At 43.9% G+C, this 22366-nt stretch overlaps 1 protein-coding gene across 1 annotated transcript in view; it reads left to right on the plus strand.

Annotated features, from left to right (window-relative positions):
- LOC127102536 (uncharacterized) overlaps positions 1-22001 on the plus strand; it is a 38760-nt gene extending 16759 nt beyond the window's left edge. Inside the window, exons 2-4 of the mRNA XM_051039894.1 lie at positions 15593-15851; positions 16020-16354; positions 21906-22001. Coding sequence (XP_050895851.1) covers positions 15593-15851; positions 16020-16354; positions 21906-22001 — 690 coding nt within the window. The remainder of the gene's footprint in view (positions 1-15592; positions 15852-16019; positions 16355-21905) is intronic.
- Positions 22002-22366: the final 365 nt, after the last annotated feature.

Raw genomic sequence — 22366 nt, forward strand, 5'->3', positions numbered from 1 at the left:
CTTTCAAGTTGCATGCTTTGCCTTATGTGCTTTGTGAAATGAACTTGGTTGATGATATGGACATGAGACCACTTGGATGTTGTTCTTAATTGATTGAGCTTGATTTTTGTCAATTTTCATGTTCTGTTTTGAATTATTTCTCCCTCTTTGACCCTAGGCCTTGTCCTAGTGGTCGGTGCTTATGTTTGAGCTTTGTTTTCAGGACAAGAAGCATATGGCCTTGAGGAATTGATGCATTGGTTTGAGTTGCCTATTTGGTTGATGTTGATTAACATTGAATTGTTTTGTAGGTGATTTAGCTCAATTGAGTTGAGCTTGTGCCTTGCACATTGTAGCTTGCACTTGTTGTCTGTTTGACTTTGTACAGTTAACTGTTAACTATTGGATTGTTTGTTTGATTGTTTGAGTTGTGTACTGACTGAGTTAGATTGATTTCAGGTACATTAGTTGCTATAGTTCATTGTGAACTTGCTTTTGTTGTTGCTTGGTTGCTTAACCAATTTGAGGTATAACCCACTGACTTCATGTAGTCTGGAAGACCTGGCCTGTTATGTGGCCAGGCACCTGTCTGAAGTCCTCCTTAAGAGGCAATGCTTGTGTTTGTTTATCTTTGTCCCCTGTACATATCAAAGACCTCCTAAGTGAAGAGGCATTGGCCGACACAAGAGATGTGTAGTCCATCTCCTGCTATTCAGTTGAGTCATCCCTTTGCTCACACAATTGGTGTTGATGCATTGTGGATATTAACCCAAGATCCATGTTGAGTCAGTCATAAGTGTAGAAGGGTTCCAACTTTCTGAACCCACACTTTCATATGTCTAAAAGCTCTCCCAGGCCAGGGATAAGAGCTGTGAGGCACACCCCTCACCTCCTATTTCATCTGCTTCACCCTAACTCTCAATGTTAGGGTTAAGAGCTAACTTCACCCTGATACAGTGGCTTGTTTGTCGAGGTTGACATGACCCCTTGACTAAAGCTTAACCCTGTGTGAGCCCACTTTGTTTGTATATAATGTGTGCTATTTGTGAATGATTGCTTTGCTTGTGCTGTTTAGGTTTTGCTTGCTCCCTGTGCAAGTTAGATAGAAACCTTAACATGGGCTATGATGCATGACAACTTCTAGGCTCGAGTCGTAGTCTCCCTAGTAGTTTGTGTCTCCCTTTGTATTTGGTTAGTGTCATACGGTGAACTGACTTTAATGTGTTTTAATCGCAATGTCGCGGTTAGCAAGAGTCGCCACCGACTTTTCTTTTATCCAATAAGGAAAGGTGGAAAAGAACAGGAAAGACCTTAATTTAGATTCTTAGGTTCGGGAGGTACATTATACAAAGGGAAGGTGTTAGCACCCTTTGTATCCATGGTTATCCATGGGCTCTTAATTGCTTGATCACTTATATCATTTTCATTGTCTGAAAAAGTGTTCGTGAATTGTTTAGAAAATGTTTTGAAAAAGAGAATTTAACTTTGTAATGATTCTCGTATGAATGTATACAAAGTGGTTATCTCATTTGGGTTTGAAAGTTGTTTAGAAAAATATAACTCGGTAATGATTCTCGTATGAATGTATACCAAGTGGTGATTTTCTAAAAGATGTTTTTGAAAGGTGTGAGGTGTGAAAAGTATTTTAAGTCGTGAGTAAGCAATTAAGAGTTATACCTTCCTAGGGTCTTTATAGGCATTTCCTATCCTTATGAGGGTAAAACTGTCCTTACTATTGAGAAGTAAGTAGTCTTGTCCTTTTGGATTTAAGGGTCATCGTAGGGTCATCGATTGGTCATTGAAAGCAACATTTGTAAGGATACCTTAGCATTCGGAGGGACGATCATCATTTAACCGTAGGCTACACCGAAGGGTCATCGAGGGACAAAATCATACATTCGAAGGCAACATCCGAGGGACTATGATTTATTTTAGAGGGACATGATGATTTAATCGAAGGGTCTTTACTAAGTGTATCCCCACACTCGCGGGACATGACCGTAATACCGTAGTCGTAGGGTAACAAAGAGAGGTCCAAGATCACTTATTTAAAGACAAAGTTTTACAATTAATTAGATGGCCATAATCGATTAAGTAATTAGGTCCACATTAAAGTCGATGAAATCAATACATTAAAATCAGCTAGATAATTTAGGATGTATCTCCACATTAAAATTAAGTAATTCAGAATCCATCTCCATAAGGGTATCCCACAAATAAAGTGGAATACCTAGCCGGCCGTCTCTTCGGGAATATGTAAGCCTTTACACAATTCAGCACACGGGTTAGAACACCGAGATAAGGTGCAATTGAAAATTGCACCACAAAATAAACACAGCAGTTACATGGCCAAATAATGCGTGATTATAATAAGACAAACATAAGACAAAACCAAAAAAGAAAAAAAAACAGCCACTGCTACGTTCGCCCCTGCCTCGCCTAGCGAAGGCTTAGCGAGTACTCGCTACAGGCTCGCTTAGCGATGTGCTAGCGAGCGGCTACGGGTTTTGAGTTTGACAACAGCACCATCTCCGGAACCTTGAACCTTATGGCATTTAATTACAGGAATAGCATGGACAAACATTCAGGATATTCAGGCATATTTAAATTCACATGTGAAATCAAAATACATATCCAAAAATTTATCATGATGCATTATGTATGTAAAGATTACCGATTGGAAGCATAAAACAGTAATGATGCGCAAACCTGTTTGCAGTTGCAATGTCGAAAGGGACTGATCACTCTAGGTATCGGATTGAGTTGGGCGGCGGTCACTTCGAAGCGGATGAGCTGCCTTCAGGGTTCCTTTACTCTGAATTCTCTGGGCCGACAGGGTTTCTATGCCAGGGTTTCCTTCCCTCTTCCTCTGTCCATTTTCGTGACTGAAGTGTCTGTATTTATAGTGATTGTGATGACCTAATGGGCTCAGAATGAAGCCCGAAAATTCTTATATTCGCAAGCTTCGCTAGGCGAGCGTTGTGGCGAAGGTTCGCTAGGCGAAGGATTTGCTCGCCTAGCGAGCAGGCAATTTTGTGACCTAATGGGCTCAGAATGAAGCCCAACAATTCTGGTATTCGCAAGCTTCGCTAGGCGAAGGATTTGCTCGCCTAGCGAGCAGGCCAATTTGGGTCATTTTCTGGATTGGGCCCCTTGTGAGCTGGGCCTTTGTTCCTTTAAAGTTGGAGTGCTCCGAGAAATGTTTTGCAAGATCAATGGGCAAATTTTGGGGTATGACAGCTGCCCCTGTTCAATATTCTTGAAACGAGAGAGTTAGGATGGCAAGTATGCCATTCATGGTCTGGAGGTGGAAGATTATTGATCACTAGAATGCCCCAAAAATTTGCACTTGTCAATTAGTCTTGATGGAGATGGGCTTAAAGATGCCATCCAGGAAGTTTGATGATAAGAGCTTCAAATTGTGTCGTACGTTAGACGATATCTGAAGACATGGGTGTCATACCGGGTCATACGCTAGACCGTGTAGTGAGTCATCCATTAGGCGGTCGACTTCGCTGGGGAGTCAGAGTGTGTTATACGCTGCTGGGGATAAGGGATCAGAATGGATCATACGCTAGACCGTATCTGAATAGCATAGTGAGTTGCTCATTAGGCGGATGACTTCGCTGGGGAGGAAAGATCAGAATGGATCGTACGCTTGATCGTCTCTGAGTTGCAAAATGAGACCTCCATTAAGCGGGTGATTTCACTGGGGATAGAAGATCAGACCGGATCGTATGCTAGATCGTATCTGAGTTGAAGATCCAAATGGGTTTTATGCTAGACCGTATTGGAGTTGCAGGATGAGCCGTCCGTTAGGCTAAATCTGATGATAAAAGGGGGTAGTCATATGCTAGACTACACTTCAGAAATGTACCGTACACTGGGTAGCATCTGAGGAGATGAAGGTCTAACTGGGTCGTACATTAGACCGTATCTGAGCAGAATGAGCCGTCCATTAGGCTGAATCTGATGATAAAAGGGGGTAGTCATATGCTAGACTACACTTCAGAAATGTACCGTACACTAGGTAGCATCTGAGGAGATGAAGGTCTAACTGGGTCGTACATTAGACCGTATCTGAGCAGAATGAGCCGTCCATTAGGCTGAATCTGATGATAAAAGGGGGTAGTCATATGCTAGACTACACTTCAGAAATGTACCGTACACTAGGTAGCATCTGAGGAGATGAAGGTCTAACTGGGTCGTACATTAGACCGTATCTGAGCAGAATGAGCCGCCCATTAGGCTGAATCTGATGATAAAAGGGGGTAGTCATATGCTAGACTACACTTTAGAAATGTACCGTACACTAGGTAGCATCTGAGGATTTGAAGGTCCAACTGGGTCGTACATGTGACCGTATGGGAGTAGTTGAAGGTCAGAATGGATCGTACGTCAGATCGCACCTGAATTGAAGGAGTCATATGTCGGGCTGAATCAGAATGAACCGTACGTTAGGCTGTATCTGATAATATTCGTATATGTTGTATTTGCAGCAAATGTCTGGGATGGGCTTATAGATGCCATCGTTAGGAGGATGTCAGAATGAATGTTGACATGGAGTATATATGAAAGATATAGTTGAATCTCGAATGTAACCGATAAGGGTGTCCGTCTGAATGAACCTTTGTTTTGACTGTATCAGGAGGATAATTAACCTGAAAAATAAAGTTAGCTTCATGCCATGTCATGATGTATGAGATGTTTTATGCTTGTGAATGCGAACAATGTATGCATGCGTATGCCGTGAAATGATGTAATGAATGAATTATGCGTCTGAAAAGTTATTCCCGAGGACTCTACTGGGGAAATAAATCTCAGTCTTTTGGTTGGGGATACTGGTATCGGTGATCCTTTCTTAGCTGGGGATACTTGATTTCTGTCTGATGGCGGAAACACTCAACAGAGCCTGGCTGGGATGGAAGAGATGACCAGTCTGTCTGGTGATGCCAATCTCTTCTGGGAAATAGCTGGTTTTTGTTGGGGAATAGAACTAGCAACGGATTCATTGGAAAGCATGGTTAGACCTTCTCCTTGATCCTGAAGTCTTTTGTAATTGCTATTTCCGTTTTATGCATGTATTTTGATAAACATCGATCATATTCAAATGCATATATCAATTCAAATTAAATCAATGGACGTTTATGCAAGCAAAACAGAGAAAGTAAAACGAAAGCATTTTTTTTTTGGAAATGAAATTGTATTGATTTTGAAAGAGGGCCTATGGACAGGCAATTTTGTGTACAAGGAGACAGAAATCCTAGTAAGAGGAAATTGCCAAGAAAACGAAGAGAAAGCTATGCAGAAAAAGTCCTATTGATTCTAATTCTGCTACTGTCATTATGTCTTCAAGCATCTTATCTCTTGCTGTCGGATAGAAGTGATTGGCTTGTTCAGTCCCTTTGACTCGGGTGAAGCTGACCGAGAACGGGACATAGTCATACGCTTTAATCCCTAATTTTTGCCTGGACCGCCTTTTCAGGTTTTCAGTCCACCAGGATACCCTTTTTTGCCCAAGCCGCCTTTTCAGGTTTTCGACTTGCCGGGTGTACATGCGTAGTATTTTTTAACTATATCCGTGTTCACGGGATGCGGGGACTCTTCGTCATCCACTGTAACAAGCATCATGGCTCTACCAGAGAATACCTTCTTAACTACAAATGGCCCTTCGTATGTGGGAGTCCATTTGCCTCTAGAGTCACCTTGTGGTAGAATGATACGCTTTATTACCAAGTCGCCCCTTCGGAATTATGGTGTTTTATCTTGAACTGCGTGCAGAGTTCAGTAATCATCTGGTTGTTCAAATTAGCACCATTATCAGTGATAGCTCTTTCAGGAGACAGCAGATTTCGCAAATGTGTATTTGATAAGATCCATCTTAGAAATCAATAAAGCGGTACGATTCAACATATACTGTCTTAGTCGGCGAGCAGCCCAGGCCAAAGCACAGCAAGCTTTCTCGAGCGGTGAGTATCTTGTTTCACAGTCGGTACCTTTTTGCTAAGGTGGTATATTGCATGCTCTTTTCGACCAGACTCGTCATGTTGCCCCAGCACACACCCCATTGAATCTTCTAACACGGTCAAATACATGATTAGAGGTCTTCCTTCAACTGGTGGCATCAGAATTGGAGGTTCTTGGAGATACTTCTTGATTTTGTCTCGGTAATTTGGAGATGGATTCGCAGGTAGCAGTTAAATGGGAGATAAACCGGGCGACGTGGTCCAGATTTACGATTCCGATCGATGCCCCATGCGGCTGAATAGTCTTTTCTTCTTGCAGTAGTCTGGCAAGCTCTCCAGGTACTTCCCAATCTTCCTCACTTCCATCTTCGGCTTGGTAGATCGGATTTTCAAAGTCATAATGAACAGTAGCAGAGTTATTACCAACAGGATCCAGAGTGGATATGGATCGGCAAATTGTTACGTGAGTGTGTGCAAGAAAACATAGCTTGTTTGAAAAATAACAAGAAAGATAAAGAGCGCAATATTTGAATGCAAAAAGGTCCATTGATTTATTGAATATGAATATGCTTATGAAAATGACAAAACCCATGAAAAATTAGCTATTGTGCCCCGGGCATAGACACAATGCCTTGACACACTAAAATAGCAATAACAATTACTCCTGACTAAAGGAAATCGGGATAGTGTCTTCAGCTTTCCAATTATTGAGTCCGTCGTCAATTGTTGGGAAAATCCAGCTATCCAAGTCACAATCGTTATCAGCCTCTTCCACAGCATTGACAGTCTCGTCATGGTTAGGCAGAGGAGCAATGATGACATTAGGAGTCTCCGGAGGATCAGAGGTAGCCGCCTGTATCTTTCCACTTCGAATGCCGCTTTCAACATGTTCACTTGTTAATATAAGTTCAGTGAAACCCAATGAGGAACTCCTCAATAGATGGCTGTAGAATGGGCCAGTCAGTGTGCTCATGAACATATCTACTAACTCTCTGTCAGTCAGAGGAGGTTTGACTCTGCCAGCCAAATCTCTCCATTTTTGGGCATATTCTTTGAAGCTTTCTTTGGATCCCATAGTCATATTCTGCAACTGTAGCCGAGTAGGCGCTAGTTCAGAGTTATACTGGTACTGTTTATAGAAAGCTGTTGCTAAATCAGTCCAGGTGCGGATGTCAGAGCTCTCGAGCTGATAATACCATTCCAACTGTGTGCCAAACAGACTCTCTTGGAAGAAATGGATCCATAGCTTCCTATCAGTGGTATATGGCTGAATCTTTCTCACGTAAGCTCTCAGATGCATCTGAGGACAAGATGCACCATCATACTTAGTGAAAGCAGGGACCTTGAATTTGCGGGGAATGACCACATCAGAGACCAGACCTAAGCTTTCGAAATCCAGACTGGGCGTCTTTTGACCCTCCATAGCTAGCATGCGTTCTTCCAGCAAGTTATACTTATCCTCTTTTGGAGAGTACAGTTCATTTTCATAATCTTCATCGTCGTCCTCATGGTTGAAAGGATTAGCATTCTCATTTTCCGAATCATTTTCTGTTTCCTCTTCTTGATCCTTCGGAATTCTAATCTTGACTCTTGCAGCCTGTCCTTTAAGCCTTCTTCCCGGGTTGATGTAACTCACAGGTTTCTTGTCTTTCTTCTTCTCGAGCAAGAGAGCCTTCAGTTCTTCCTGCCCCTTGGATAAGTTCAAGATCATCTCCTGGAGTTGAGCATTCTGAGCCTGGAGATCTTTGACAATTTGTTCGAGAGCCATTTTCCTGTTCGCAACGAAGATCGTGAGAATATAGATCCTTTAGAATACCTGTTATGCAATGTGATGTTATGCTATGCAATGTATGAAATGTTTTCAAGGTTTAAAGTCCTTGAAATGGTTAGTACAATGTCACGATGTCATGATGTTATGATGTTATGATGTTAAGTAAATAACAAGCACAAGCAAGTCACACAACCATCATTCCTGAGTTTTAAGGCTTGCATGAGTTCCATAGGTAAGTACCCTCCCCACTGAAGTTTGGTTGGTTCAACCTGTCCTAGAATAGTAACCGGGTTCTAGAAGGATCTCAAATCATTGACCTTCCTTTAAGTCCACTTCAGTGCAACACCAAGTGGTTGACCGAAGCTTCCCTAAAGTCCAGTCTCAAAGAGTGTAGTATCGAGTCTCAACCAACCCCAGTCGGAACCGAAGTCAGTTATCTCACTACTTTCTAATGGCTAGAATGAGTCAATTAGGGTTCTAAAGGTCTGGTTAATGTTTTGATGACACCACGCGGAAGCCAAATTTTTCCTCAAGTAAACATGAGGAACATCAGGACATCCAAAGTGTCACATTAACCGTAGCCATCATTTAAACCATTCCAGTATACGCCGGATAGTCGCGATGATCTATTGCTACTTACCTAAGGTACGCTAGATCCGGGTGTAGGATCTTTCACTCAAGCATAAAATACCCAGGCAATCCCTTAAAAGTAAATCAAACAATTTGAATAAGTGATCTTGTTTTTAAGGTAACCTCTCTTTTTAAGGGTCCCCAGTGGAGTCGCCAGTTCTGTCATACGGTGAACTGACTTTAATGTGTTTTAATCGCAATGTCGCAGTTAGCAAGAGTCGCCACCGACTTTTCTTTTATCCAATAAGGAAAGGTGGAAAAGAACAGGAAAGACCTTAATTTAGATTCTTAGGTTCGGGAGGTACATTATACAAAGGGAAGGTGTTAGCACCCTTTGTATCCATGGTTATCCATGGGCTCTTAATTGCTTGATCACTTATATCATTTTCATTGTCTGAAAAAGTGTTCGTGAATTGTTTAGAAAATGTTTTGAAAAAGAGAATTTAACTTTGTAATGATTCTCGTATGAATGTATACAAAGTGGTTATCTCATTTGGGTTTGAAAGTTGTTTAGAAAAATATAACTCGGTAATGATTCTCGTATGAAGTATACCAAGTGGTGATTTTCTAAAAGATGTTTTTGAAAGGTGTGAGGTGTGAAAAGTATTTTAAGTCGTGAGTAAGCAATTAAGAGTTATACCTTCCTAGGGTCTTTATAGGCATTTCCTATCCTTATGAGGGTAAAACTGTCCTTACTATTGAGAAGTAAGTAGTCTTGTCCTTTTGGATTTAAGGGTCATCGATTGGTCATTGAAAGCAACGTTTGTAAGGATACCTTAGCATTCGGAGGGACGATCATCATTTAACCGTAGGCTGCACCGAAGGGTCATCGAGGGACAAAATCATACATTCGAAGGCAACATCCGAGGGACTATGATTTATTTTAGAGGGACATGATGATTTAATCGAAGGGTCTTTACTAAGTGTATCCCCACACTCGCGGGACATGACCGTAATACCGTAGTCGTAGGGTAACAAAGAGAGGTCCAAGATCACTTATTTAAAGACAAAGTTTTACAATTAATTAGATGGCCGTAATCGATTAAGTAATTAGGTCCACATTAAAGTCGATGAAATCAATACATTAAAATCAGCTAGATAATTTAGGATGTATCTCCACATTAAAATTAAGTAATTCAGAATCCATCTCCATAAGGGTATCCCACAAATAAAGTGGAATACCTAGCCGGCCGTCTCTTCGGGAATATGTAAGCCTTTACACAATTCAGCACACGGGTTAGAACACCGAGATAAGGTGCAATTGAAAATTGCACCACAAAATAAACACAGCAGTTACATGGCCAAATAATGCGTGATTATAATAAGACAAACATAAGACAAAACCAAAAAAAGAAAAAAAACAGCCACTGCTACGTTCGCCCCTGCCTCGCCTAGCGAAGGCTTAGCGAGTACTCGCTACAGGCTCGCTTAGCGATGTGCTAGCGAGCGGCTACGGGTTTTGAGTTTGACAACAGCACCATCTCCGGAACCTTGAACCTTATGGCATTTAATTACAGGAATAGCATGGACAAACATTCAGGATATTCAGGCATATTTAAATTCACATGTGAAATCAAAATACATATCCAAAAATTTAATCATGATGCATTATGTATGTAAAGATTACCGATTGGAAGCATAAAACAGTAATGATGCGCAAACCTGTTTGCAGTTGCAATGTCGAAAGGGACTGATCACTCTAGGTATCGGATTGAGTTGGGCGGCGGTCACTTCGAAGCGGATGAGCTGCCTTCAGGGTTCCTTTACTCTGAATTCTCTGGGCCGACAGGGTTTCTATGCCAGGGTTTCCTTCCCTCTTCCTCTGTCCATTTTCGTGACTGAAGTGTCTGTATTTATAGTGATTGTGATGACCTAATGGGCTCAGAATGAAGCCCGAAAATTCTTATATTCGCAAGCTTCGCTAGGCGAGCGTTGTGGCGAAGGTTCGCTAGGCGAAGGATTTGCTCGCCTAGCGAGCAGGCAATTTTGTGACCTAATGGGCTCAGAATGAAGCCCAACAATTCTGGTATTCGCAAGCTTCGCTAGGCGAAGGATTTGCTCGCCTAGCGAGCAGGCCAATTTGGGTCATTTTCTGGATTGGGCCCCTTGTGAGCTGGGCCTTTGTTCCTTTAAAGTTGGAGTGCTCCGAGAAATGTTTTGCAAGATCAATGGGAAAATTTTGGGGTATGACAGTTAGGCTAGTCCTTTGTCCCTGCGTAGGGGAACTACGTCGCCCTGATCCTCATACCAGATGAGGTACGTAGGCAGGAGATGAGTTGATCTCTCCGGGCGCCCTTTTTCTTTTGTAACCCCTTTATGTGTGTTTGGAGACTGACATAAGTCCAGCGATTGACAGTTGGTTTCCAGTGTGTGTTTGTTGGTTCGGAGTCTGATGTAAGTCCAGCGATTGGCATTCGGTCTCCATGTTTGCCTATTTGTGTGGAGTCTGACGTAAGTCCAGCGATTGGCAGTCGGTTTCCTGTGTGGCTTTGTTTGGCGTGCGTTAGCCGAGCTACGAGTGCTCTGATTCTTCTTTAGTCCGAGAAGATACGTATGCATAGGATGCGACATCCTAGCGAGCACGCTTTCCCCTGTCTGAACTACGTCGACTCTGATGTCTGTGCCTGACAGACTACGTAGGCCCAGGATGCGATATCCTGCCGAGTTTAGTTTCTTTTGTTTTCTGTGTCTCTTTCAGCCAGTGTTTGATGTTTGAGCAGTTTTAGCAACCTTATTCCTTCCTTTTGTGCGTGGATCCCGTCGAGTACGACGGATGCGTAGGGGTGCTAATACCTTCCCTTCGCATAACCGACTCCCGATCCCATTTCTTTTTGGTCGCGAGACCATGTTCTTTCCAGGTTTACTTCGAGCGTTTCCTTTCCCTCTTTTGGGATAAATAACGCACGGTGGCGGCTCTGTTGTCTTCGTTTTCCGCCGGTTTTTCGCGTAATGCGACAGTTGGCGACTCTGCTGGGGAATAGAGAAGTTGACCTCTTGCTGGTCCATCTTCGCTAAGCGAGTCTCTCCTAGCGCTCTCTAGGTTAGGGTTTTGGTTGCTGTTTGCTGCTTTATTTATTGCATTCATTCATTTATTGTTTGCATTTATGTGTGCATTAATGTTTGCATTCATTCATATTCATCTGTGCTGGTTGTGCTGTGTTTCTCTGTTTGGGGTGGGAGTTACTCGAGGTAAAAGGCCCAATACCCAGGCTATGAGTGAAATCTAGGAAACCTAGGAATAGAGTGATTCATGGGAAGCGGGTGGTATGCGGCACTTAGCGGAAAATTGATATCACGAGCAGTTCAGACCCTGGTGGGATATTATCGTTACAAACTTCGGGTGTGTATATGATGATATTCTGCGAAAGGTTATTTATGATGCGTTTCTCTCGACCTTACCCTGGCCTAGATGACACCCGTGAGTGGGGAGGGAATGATCATTATTACAGGTACAGTTGGTGACTTGTCGGTGACTTGTTGGTGACGTGTGGTCCTGTTGGTGACTTGGTTCCTCAGATTGGGTTCAGATGACAGTTTATCAGATGACTTTGGGTTTCAGATGAATTGTGGTTCTGAGTTCAAGTCGAAGCTTCGATCCTGTGTTCCGAGATGCACAGCCTGCCAGTCTTGTCTGCATCATTTGCATCATAGCATGTTTATTTTCAAAAGAAACGCACAAAAAAAAAGAATTAAAAAAAAAGAAAAAAAAAAGCTAATCTCTGCATGCATATCATTTCTCAGGTACATTCCAGAGTCTATTCACTGATAGATATGGCAACAGTCCCGGAGCCGAAGCGGAAGACTTGTTCCTACAGCTTTCACCGTGAGCCTTTGACGTCTCTGATAGAGTTGAGTAACCTTGTGACCAGTGGTAATCAGAAGGGGTTTGTTGATCAGTATGGAGATATTCTGACACTGTTGAAGATGGTAGTTGACCCAGTGCCGTTGCACACTCTTCTTCAGTTTTACGACCCAGAGCTTCGTTGCTTCACCTTTCAGGATTATTAGTTGGCGCCTACTCTTGAGGAGTACTCTATTCTGTTGAGTGTCCCGGTTCAGCATCAGGTTCCTTTCTTGGATGTGCCTAAGGAGGTTGATTTCAGAGTTGTTGCCAGAGCTCTCCATGTGGGTATCAAAGAAGTCAGTGATAATTGGAGGTCCAATGGGGATGTCATGGGTCTGCCTTTGAAGTTTCTGTTGAGGATTGCCAGAGAAGAAGCAGAGAAGGGGAATTGGGAAGCTTTTCATGCCCAGCTAGCCATCATGATCTATGGGATTGTCTTGTTCCCGAGTATGCCCGACTTTGTGGACTATGCTGCAGTCATCATCTTCCTTGGAGGAAACCCAGTTCCTACTTTGTTAGCTGACACTTACTATGCTATTCACAGTAGGCATGGTAAGGGTGGAGCTATCAGATGTTGCCTGCCACTTTTGCTCAGATGGTTCTTGTCTCTCCTGCTAGCCAGTGGACCTTTTGTGGATGCTCAGAGAACTCATAGGTGGACTCAGAGGGTTATGTCTCTTACTTCATATGATATCAGATGGCAGTCATACCAGATGGATGTGCGCGATGTTATTATGAGTTGTGGAGAATTCCGGAATGTGCCACTTGTAGGGACTAAGGGTTGCATCAATTACAACCCAGTTCTTTCTCTTCGCCAGTTGGGGTTTGTGATGAAGGGAAGACCACTTGATGCTGAGATAGCTGAAAGTGTGTATTTTGAGAAGCAGAGTGACCCGGCTAGATTGGAGCAGATAGGAAGAGCTTGGAAGACTATTGGTGTTAAGGATGGATCTGTCTTAGGGAAGAAGTTTGTCGTTGCTATGCCTGATTACACTGAGTGGGTCAAGAAGAGAGTGGAAACTTTGTTGCTACCCTATGATAGGATGAATCCTTTGCAAGTGCAACCACCTTTGATCCTTGCTGAGAGTGTACCTGCTGAGCAGTACAAGCAAGCCCTGATGGAGAATCGCAGGTTGAAGGAGAAAGAGCAAGATGCCCAGATGGAGTTGTACCAAGCCAAAACTGATAGATTGAACCTGACTCACCAACTCAGGGACATCCAGAGTGTAGATGCTGGTAGAGTAAGGAGCAAGAAGAGATCTTATGAAGAGATGGAGAACTTGCTGAATGCAGAACACCGAGAGTGTTTGAGATTGCAGAGAGCTGAAGCTAGTTATCAGAAGAAGATCAGGGAATTAGAGAAGCAACTCAGAGACAAAGATATCCAGTTGAAGAAGGAAGTTGACTTGAGACATGCATCAGAGAATCAACTTGGAGTAAAAGTTGTGGAGCTTAGAAGACAGTTGAAGGAGAAGTTTACTCCCTTGCCAGAATGTTCAGAGTGTGACCTGCTGATAGACCAGTGTCACTACTTGAAGACGCTCATTCCTGGAAGTCGTTTGTCTTAGCTTGTATTTCTGATGTGTATGTTGAGAATCACCCCTAGGCTTGTTGGGTGGGATTCATTATTGTACTTTGTTGGATCTTTGTTGACATTGTTGTATGATCCATGTTGCTCATATATAGATGAGGTTGTTGGTTTCACTCTGTACTCATTGCTCTTGTGTATGATTTATCCTGTGCTTCTGTGTTGTTCTTGCTGCAGGTTGCCATCTTTTGAAGATGAATCAGGCTCTTTGAATGCCTGAGAAATGAACATACCATGTGCATCATATGCATTAGCATCATACTCATATCATTTTGCATAACAGGTGCTCTTGTTCGCGACTTCTCACTCGGGTTCCTGTGTCAGGCAGGATAGCTGATCGAAGACCGCATCGCTACTCAACCAGACTTAATCATCAGAGAAGCATGGATCAAGTTCAGACGGAATTGGCTGAGATGAGGGCAAACATGGCCCAGTTTATGACGATGATGCAAGGGGTTGCGCAAGGTCAGGAGGAGCTTCGAGCCTTGGTTCAGAGACAGGAAGTTGTACTTCCACCGCCCAGCCGTGCTTCACCAGTGGGTGTACCTGTTCATGAGAATATTGCTGCTGTCGCTCCCGCCAATGACTATGCTGTGGGTGATGAGTTAAGAGGGATCAGAATCAACGGACAGCCTCTTGCTGCAGAGACTGTCAATGCCAGAGCTACCCGAGCTCCAGTTCGTCATCCTGCTCCAATTGTTGATAGACAAGAGGACATGTTCACATTGCTGAGTGAAGATGATGAAGTTGCTGGGAGAGTTGAGGATAGGGATCGTAAGGTGGACGCCCTTGCTGAAAAGATAAGAGCCATGGAATGTCAGAATTCCTTGGGTTTCGATGTGACCAACATGGGGCTGGTAGAGGGGTTGAGGATCCCTTACAAATTCAAAGCACCGTCTTTTGACAAATACAATGGTACATCCTGTCCTCGGACCCACGTGCAGGCGTATTATCGGAAGATCTCTGCTTACACTGATGATGAAAAGATGTGGATGTATTTTTTCCAAGATAGCTTATCTGGGGCTTCCTTGGATTGGTATATGGAGCTGAAGAGAGATTCTATCCGTTGCTGGAGGGATCTAGGTGAGGCCTTCTTGAGGCAGTACAAGCACAACATGGACATGGCGCCGAGCCGGACTCAGCTGCAGAGTCTTTGTTAGAAATCCGGAGAAAGCTTCAAGGAGTACGCCCAGAGGTGGCGTGAATTGGCTGCGAGAGTTCAACCCCCTATGCTGGAGAGGGAGTTAACTGACATGTTCATCGGTACTCTACAGGGTGTCTTCATGGACCGGATGGGAAGTTGCCCATTCGGTAGTTTTTCGGATGTGGTTATCTGTGGGGAGAGGACAGAGAGCCTGATTAAAGCTAGTAAGATTCAGGATGTTGGGTCCTCATCTTCGAAGAAACCGTTTGCTGGGGCACCTCGGCGGAGAGAGGGTGAAACTAATGTTGTTCAACACCGCAGAAATCCGAACAGAAATCAGTATCGCCAGGTTGCTGTAGTGACAATTCCTGCACCTCAACAACGTCAACAACCGCAACAACAGAGGGTTCAACAACCGCAACAACAACAACAACAGCAACGTCCGTATCAGCCAAGACAGAGGATGCCTGATAGACGTTTCGACCCTTTGCCGATGACCTATGCTGAGTTACTACCTGAGTTGCTCAGACTAGGGTTTGTTGAATTGAGGACCATGGCGCCGTTGACAAAAATACCACCTGGGTATGATGCCAACGTGCGTTGTGACTTTCACTCTGGTGCGCCGGGGCACCACATTGAGAATTGCAGGGCTTTTCATCATAAAGTCCAGGACCTGATTGATGTCAAGACTATCAATTTTGCTCTTGTGCCAAATGTTGTAAACAACCCTATGCCGCCGCATGGTGCGCACCGAGTGAATAGCATTGAAGGGGCAGAAGCTGAAGATCTGGTAGTCCGTGTGGAAGATGTTCAGACTTCTTTGCTAGTTGTCAAGGGCCGTTTGCTGAATGGTGGTGTTTACCCGGGCTGTGATCAGAATTGTGTTGATTGTGCTGAATTAGAGAACGGCTGTGATCAGTTAAGGGCTGGTATCCAGGGTTTGATGGATGAGGGTTGTCTGCAATTCAGTCGGGCTGTTAGAGATCGTGGTTCAGTGTCAACTGTCACTATCTACTTCAAACCGTCTGAAGGACGTGGCTAGAGGGTTATGAATGCGCCTGCAACTAGTGGTACGCCTGTTACCATTTCTGCACCAGTTATTGTCAGTAATCCAACTACAATCATTGCGCCGGTCGGAAGGGATGTTGATAGCCAGGCTGTTCCGTGGAGATATGACAACGCCTACCGTAACAACAGAAGGGCTGAGAGTCAGACAAGGCCGAGCAGTCAAGCGCCGGTGACGATCAGTGTACCCAGTAGAGCTCCTGTGGTGAGTGCAAGTCCAGTTGTGGACAATGTCGGAGGACTAGGAGGCTTTACTCGCAGTGGACGTCTGTTTGCTCCGCAACCTTTAAGAGATAACAATGCCGAGGCTCTCGCCAAGGCTAAAGGCAAACAGGCTGTCGTTGACGAAGAACCTGCTCAGAAGGAGGTGCCTGAGGGTTCATTTGAGAAGGATGTGGAGGAGTTCATGAAGATTATCAAGAAGAGTGACTACAAGATTGTAGATAAGCTTAACCAGACTCCGTCCAAAATCTCGATACTCTCTTTGCTGCTGTGCTCTGAGGCACATCGTAACGCCTTACTGAAGATGTTGAATCTGGCTTACGTGCCTCAAGAGATATCTGTCAACCAACTGGATGGTGTGATCGCCAACGTGAGCACCAGGCATGGTTTAGGGTTCAGTGACCTAGACTTGACGCCTGAGGGTCGTAATCATAATAAGGCCTTGCATATCACCATGGAATGCAAGGGTGCTGTTTTGTCTCACGTGTTGGTAGACACCGGCTCGTCGCTGAATGTGTTGCCCAAGCAGATTTTGAAGAAGATTGATGTGGAAGGGGTTGTGCTCACTCCGAGTGACCTGATTGTGCGTGCATTTGACGGATCCAAACGTTCTGTTTTTGGTGAAGTCACCTTGCCAGTGAAGATAGGTCCGGAGGTCTTTGATATCATCTTCTATGTTATGGACATTCAGCCCGCGTACAGTTGTTTATTGGGACGTCCTTGGATCCATGCAGCAGGGGCAGTTTCGTCAACTCTCCACCAAAAGCTCAAATATGTCTGGAACGGTCAGATTGTGATTGTGTGTGGCGAAGAAGATATCTTGGTGAGTCACCTATCCTCGTTCAAATATGTAGAGGTGGATGGCAAGATCCATGAAACCTTATGCCAGGCATTCGAGACTGTTGCTCTCGAGCGGGTGGCGTTTGCTGATCAGAGAAAGCCAGGTGCTTCGATTGCTTCATACAAGCAGGCCAATGAGGTTGTTGACTCTGGCAAGGCTGAAGGCTGGGGCAAGATGGTAGATTTGCCTGACAAAGAGGATAAGTTTGGTATTGGCTATCAACCTTTGCAAGCGGAGCAGGGTGTGCCAGCAGGTCCGAGTACCTTTACCAGCGCTGGGCTGATGAATCACGGTGACGTCTTTGCAGCTGATGTTGAAGACTGTGACAGTGATTGTGATCTCGACAACTGGGTTCGCCCAAGTGCACCAGGGGAGAAGATCAACAATTGGATGGCGGAAGATGTGGTCCAAGTTACTCTTCAAACAGAGTAATTTTCGTTTGTTTTTTCATTCTGCACAAAACCCTACATTCTGCCCAAGGCGTAGTGGTTCATTGTAGGGCCTCATCATGTTTTTTCAATGATTATCATTAATAAAGGACGTTTTGCAAACAATTTTGTGATCCCTGTCTTTCTATTTTTGTTTTCATTTTTCAAAACAATAAAAATGGCAATGTTTTTGTTTTTTGTGACTTTCTTGAACTCTTTTTCTAAAACAAAGCATTAAACATGCAGAAGTGATATCACGGAATCCACTATGAACAGTTCTGTTATGGCTCAGTATGATTTCAATAATCCCATCTACCAAGCTGAAGAGGAGAGTGAGGAAGACTGTGAGCTCCCGAAAGAATTGGTTAGATTGTTGAAGCAAGAGGAAAGGGTCATCCAACCTCATCAGGAGGAGTTGGAGATTGTTAATCTTGGTACTGAGGACGCCAGAAGAGATATCAAGATCGGGGCTGCTTTGAAGACAGAGGTCAAGAGCAGGTTGATTGAGATGCTGAGAGAGTATGTGGAGATATTCGCCTGGTCTTATCAAGATATGCCTGGGTTAGATACTGATATTGTGGTGCATAGACTACCTCTCAGAGAAGAGTGTCCTTCAGTCAAGCAGAAGCTTCGTAGAACGAGTCCTGATATGGCTGTTAAAATCAAGGAACAGGTTCAGAAGCAGTTCGATGCGGGTTTCTTGTCAGTGACGACTTATCCCCCGTGGGTGGCCAACACCGTTCCCGTGCCGAAGAAGGATGGCAAAGTCAGAATGTGTGTCGATTACCGGGATTTGAACAGAGCGAGTCCGAAAGATGATTTCCCATTACCTCACATTGATGTATTGGTTGATAATACGGCTCAATCCTCGGTTTTCTCTTTCATGGATGGTTTTTCTGGGTATAATCAGATTAAGATGGCGCCAGAAGACATGGAAAAGACGACATTCATTACACCTTGGGGCACGTTTTGCTATAAGGTGATGCCATTTGGGCTGAAGAATGCCGGTGCTACCTATCAGAGGGCTATGACGACTCTCTTTCATGACATGATGCACAAAGAGATTGAAGTGTACGTGGATGATATGATTGCGAAGTCGCAGACAGAAGAGGAGCACCTGGTTAATTTGCAGAAGTTGTTTGACAGATTGAGAAAATTCAAACTGAGGCTGAATCCAAACAAGTGTACGTTTGGTGTGAGATCTGGGAAGTTGTTAAGCTTCATTGTCAATGAGAAAGGGATTGAGGTTGATCCAGCAAAAGTCAAAGCTATTCAAGAAATGCCTGAACCGAAAACAGAAAAGCAGGTTCGTGGGTTTTTAGGGAGATTGAACTACATTGCAAGGTTTGTATCTCACCTAACTGCCACGTGTGAACCCATATTCAAATTGCTCAGAAAGAATCAAGCAATTAGGTGGAATGATGACTGTCAGAAAGCTTTTGACAAGATAAAAGAGTATTTACAGAAACCTCCAATCCTTATTCCTCCAGTTCCAGGGAGACCGCTGATAATGTACCTGTCAGTGACTGAGAACTCGATGGGGTGTGTATTGGGACAGCATGACGAGTCTGGTCAAAAAGAGCATGCCATATACTACCTTAGCAAAAAGTTTACCGACTGTGAAATCAAATATTCACAGCTTGAGAAAACTTGTTGTGCTTTGGCCTGGGCTGCTCGCCGACTGAGGCAGTATATGTTGAACCATACTACCTTGTTGATTTCTAAGATGGATCCAGTGAAATACATCTTTGAGAAGCCGGCTCTCACCGGACGTGTTTCCCGTTGGCAGATGATTTTAACTGAATATGATATTCAGTACACGTCGCAGAAGGCCATCAAAGGTAGTATTCTGTCAGACTATCTTGCCGAACAACCGATTGAGGATTATCAGCCTATGATGTTTGAATTCCCTGATGAAGACATCATGTATCTTAAGATGAAAGACTGTGAAGAGCCTCTTGTCGAGGAAGGACCGGATCCTGATGAAAAGTGGACATTGATGTTTGATGGGGCTGTGAATGTGAATGGTAACGGTGTTGGTGCAGTGCTTATCAATCCAAAAGGTGCTCATATACCTTTTTCTGCTAGATTGACTTTTGATGTCACCAACAACGAGGCTGAGTATGAGGCTTGCATTATGGGTATTGAAGAAGCCATCGATTTGAGGATCAAAACTCTTGACATTTATGGAGATTCCGCTCTAGTGATCAATCAGGTCAATGGAGATTGGAATACCAATCAGCCGCATTTGATTCCTTATCGAGATTACACTAGAAGAATACTGATGTTCTTCAAGAAGGTGAAGTTGTATCATGTCCCCCGGGACGAGAATCAGATGGCTGATGCCTTAGCTACTTTGTCCTCTATGATCAAAGTTCATTGGTGGAATCATGTGCCACATGTTGCGGTGAATCGACTCGAGAGGCCTGCGTATGTGTTTGCAGCCGAGTCTATTGTCGATGAGAAGCCGTGGTACTATGATATCAAGAACTTCCTCAAGAGCCAGGAGTATCCTGAAGGTGCTTCAAAGAATGACAAGAAAACCCTGAGAAGGCTAGCTGGAAGCTTTTATCTGAATCAGGATGATGTGTTGTATAAGAGGAACTTCGACATGGTTCTGCTCAGATGCGTAGATAGACACGAAGCAGACATGTTGATGCAGGAAGTGCATGAAGGTTCGTTTGGTACCCATGCTGGTGGTCATGCGATGTCTAAGAAATTGTTGAGAGCCGGTTATTACTGGATGACTATGGAATCCGATTGTTTCAAGTACGCTCGGAAGTGCCATAAGTGTCAAATTTATGCTGATAAGGTGCATGTACCACCAAGCCCTCTGAATGTCATGAATTCGCCTTGGCCGTTTGCCATGTGGGGGATTGATATGATTGGGAAGATTGAGCCTACTGCTTCGAATGGACATCGATTCATCTTGGTTGCGATTGATTACTTCACCAAATGGGTGGAAGCAGCTTCCTATGCTAATGTTACCAAACAAGTGGTTGCCCGGTTCATCAAGAAGGAAATCATCTGTCGTTATGGGGTTCCTGAGAGAATCATTACTGATAATGGTTCGAATCTCAATAACAAGATGATGAAAGAGCTGTGTAAATATTTCAAGATTGAACATCACAATTCTTCTCCTTACAGACCGAAGATGAATGGTGCTGTAGAGGCGGCAAACAAGAATATTAAGAAGATTATGCAGAAAATGGTCGTGACGTACAAGGATTGGCATGAGATGCTGCCTTTCGCTTTGCATGGGTACCGTACTTCAGTACGTACGTCGACCGGGGCAACCCTGTACTCCCTTGTGTATGGTATGGAAGCAGTCCTACCTGTTGAAGTGGAGATCCCTTCTCTGAGGGTCTTGTTGGATGTCAAGCTTGATGAAGCCGAGTGGATTAGAACAAGGTTTAATGAGTTGAGCCTTATCGAAGAGAGACGGCTAGCAGCTGTGTGCCATGGGCAGTTGTATCAGAGAAGGATGAAGAGAGCCTTTGATCAGAAAGTGCGTCCTCGAAGCTATCAAACTGGTGATCTAGTTTTGAAGAGGATCCTTCCTCCCGGTACAGATAACAGGGGCAAGTGGACTCCTAATTATGGAGGTCCATATGTTGTAAAGAAGGTCTTCTCCGGTGGAGCCTTGATGCTTACAACTATGGATGGTGAAGATTTCCCGTCCCCTGTTAACTCAGATGTAGTCAAAAAATACTTCGCATAAATTGACCCGCTGGACAAAAAGAATAAAAGAGTCCAGGCAAAAAAGGGCATCCCGGCGAACCAAAAAACAGAAAGAAAAGGTTCGGGCAAAAATTAGGGATAAAAAATGAAAAGAATTTGTACACCCGGTAAGTTGAAAACCCGCAAGGGCGGCTTAGGCAAAAATGGGTATCCCGGTGGATTGAAAACCCGAAAGGGCGATCCAGCCAAAAGAGGGATTAAAGCGAAGACTACAGTCTAAGTTTATCTGTACTTCATCGCGCTTCGTCGTCTGCCATCTCGAAAGATGTGATCGGTCCAGTCATTCTTCTCAGAAAGCAAGGAATTTGGGAGGAAAACTGATGATCTGTGAGTTATAACAGAATTGGGAAATAGTGGATGTCGTGTCCACATTGCCATTAGGATAGATGTTTTCCTTTTGTGCGCAATTACCTCTTTCTAGGAATTGCTTCCCGATGTATTCGCCTTTTCAGGCCCATTTTCAATCAATAAAAGTCGTTATTCAGATAAAAAGCTCTTGTTTTTATTTTACTGTTTTGTTTGCAAAAACGTCCGAATTTTTGATAAACATTGCATATAAAAACATGAAGGCTAAACAATAACGTGCAGAAAGATAAAACATTTGAAAATCATTTTGAATGTTGAGGACACTTGAGCGTATCTTGTCCATGCAACTCCCGGGGCATATATGTCGTGTTGTTTTGCAGGTTGTCATCTGTGAAGACGATTCCACAGCAGATATTTCCCAAGCAGGTATGAGAGCTTTCAGAGCTATTCTCCCCTGCAGAGGTGTCTGTGGATAGTGCCTTCTATCCCCAGCAGATCTAAGCAGTTCTATCCCCAGCAGGTCTGGAAGTGGGTGTATTCCCCAGCGAATATTTCCCCAGTTGAGATTCCCACTGGGTTGGAGGGATGTTGAATCCCCAGCGGATGTGTCAGTGGATTTCCATTCCCCAGCAGTCGGGTTCGAAGTACTGTTATCCCCAGCAGGGTTGTGGTATCTCCAGCACCGAGTATGGTGTACTACTTTCCCCACCAGAGTATGCTTTTCCTCAGCACAGAGTCTGGTATGTTATCCCCAACAGAGTTGCTTTCCCTAGCAGATCTCCCGAGCAGGGGTTTGTGTTGATGGTTTTCCCCAGCAGGTTCCCCGAGTGGATCAGGTCCG

Source organism: Lathyrus oleraceus, chromosome 7, assembly GCF_024323335.1.
Source record: "Lathyrus oleraceus cultivar Zhongwan6 chromosome 7, CAAS_Psat_ZW6_1.0, whole genome shotgun sequence".
Classification (NCBI taxonomy): Eukaryota; Viridiplantae; Streptophyta; class Magnoliopsida; order Fabales; family Fabaceae; genus Lathyrus; species Lathyrus oleraceus.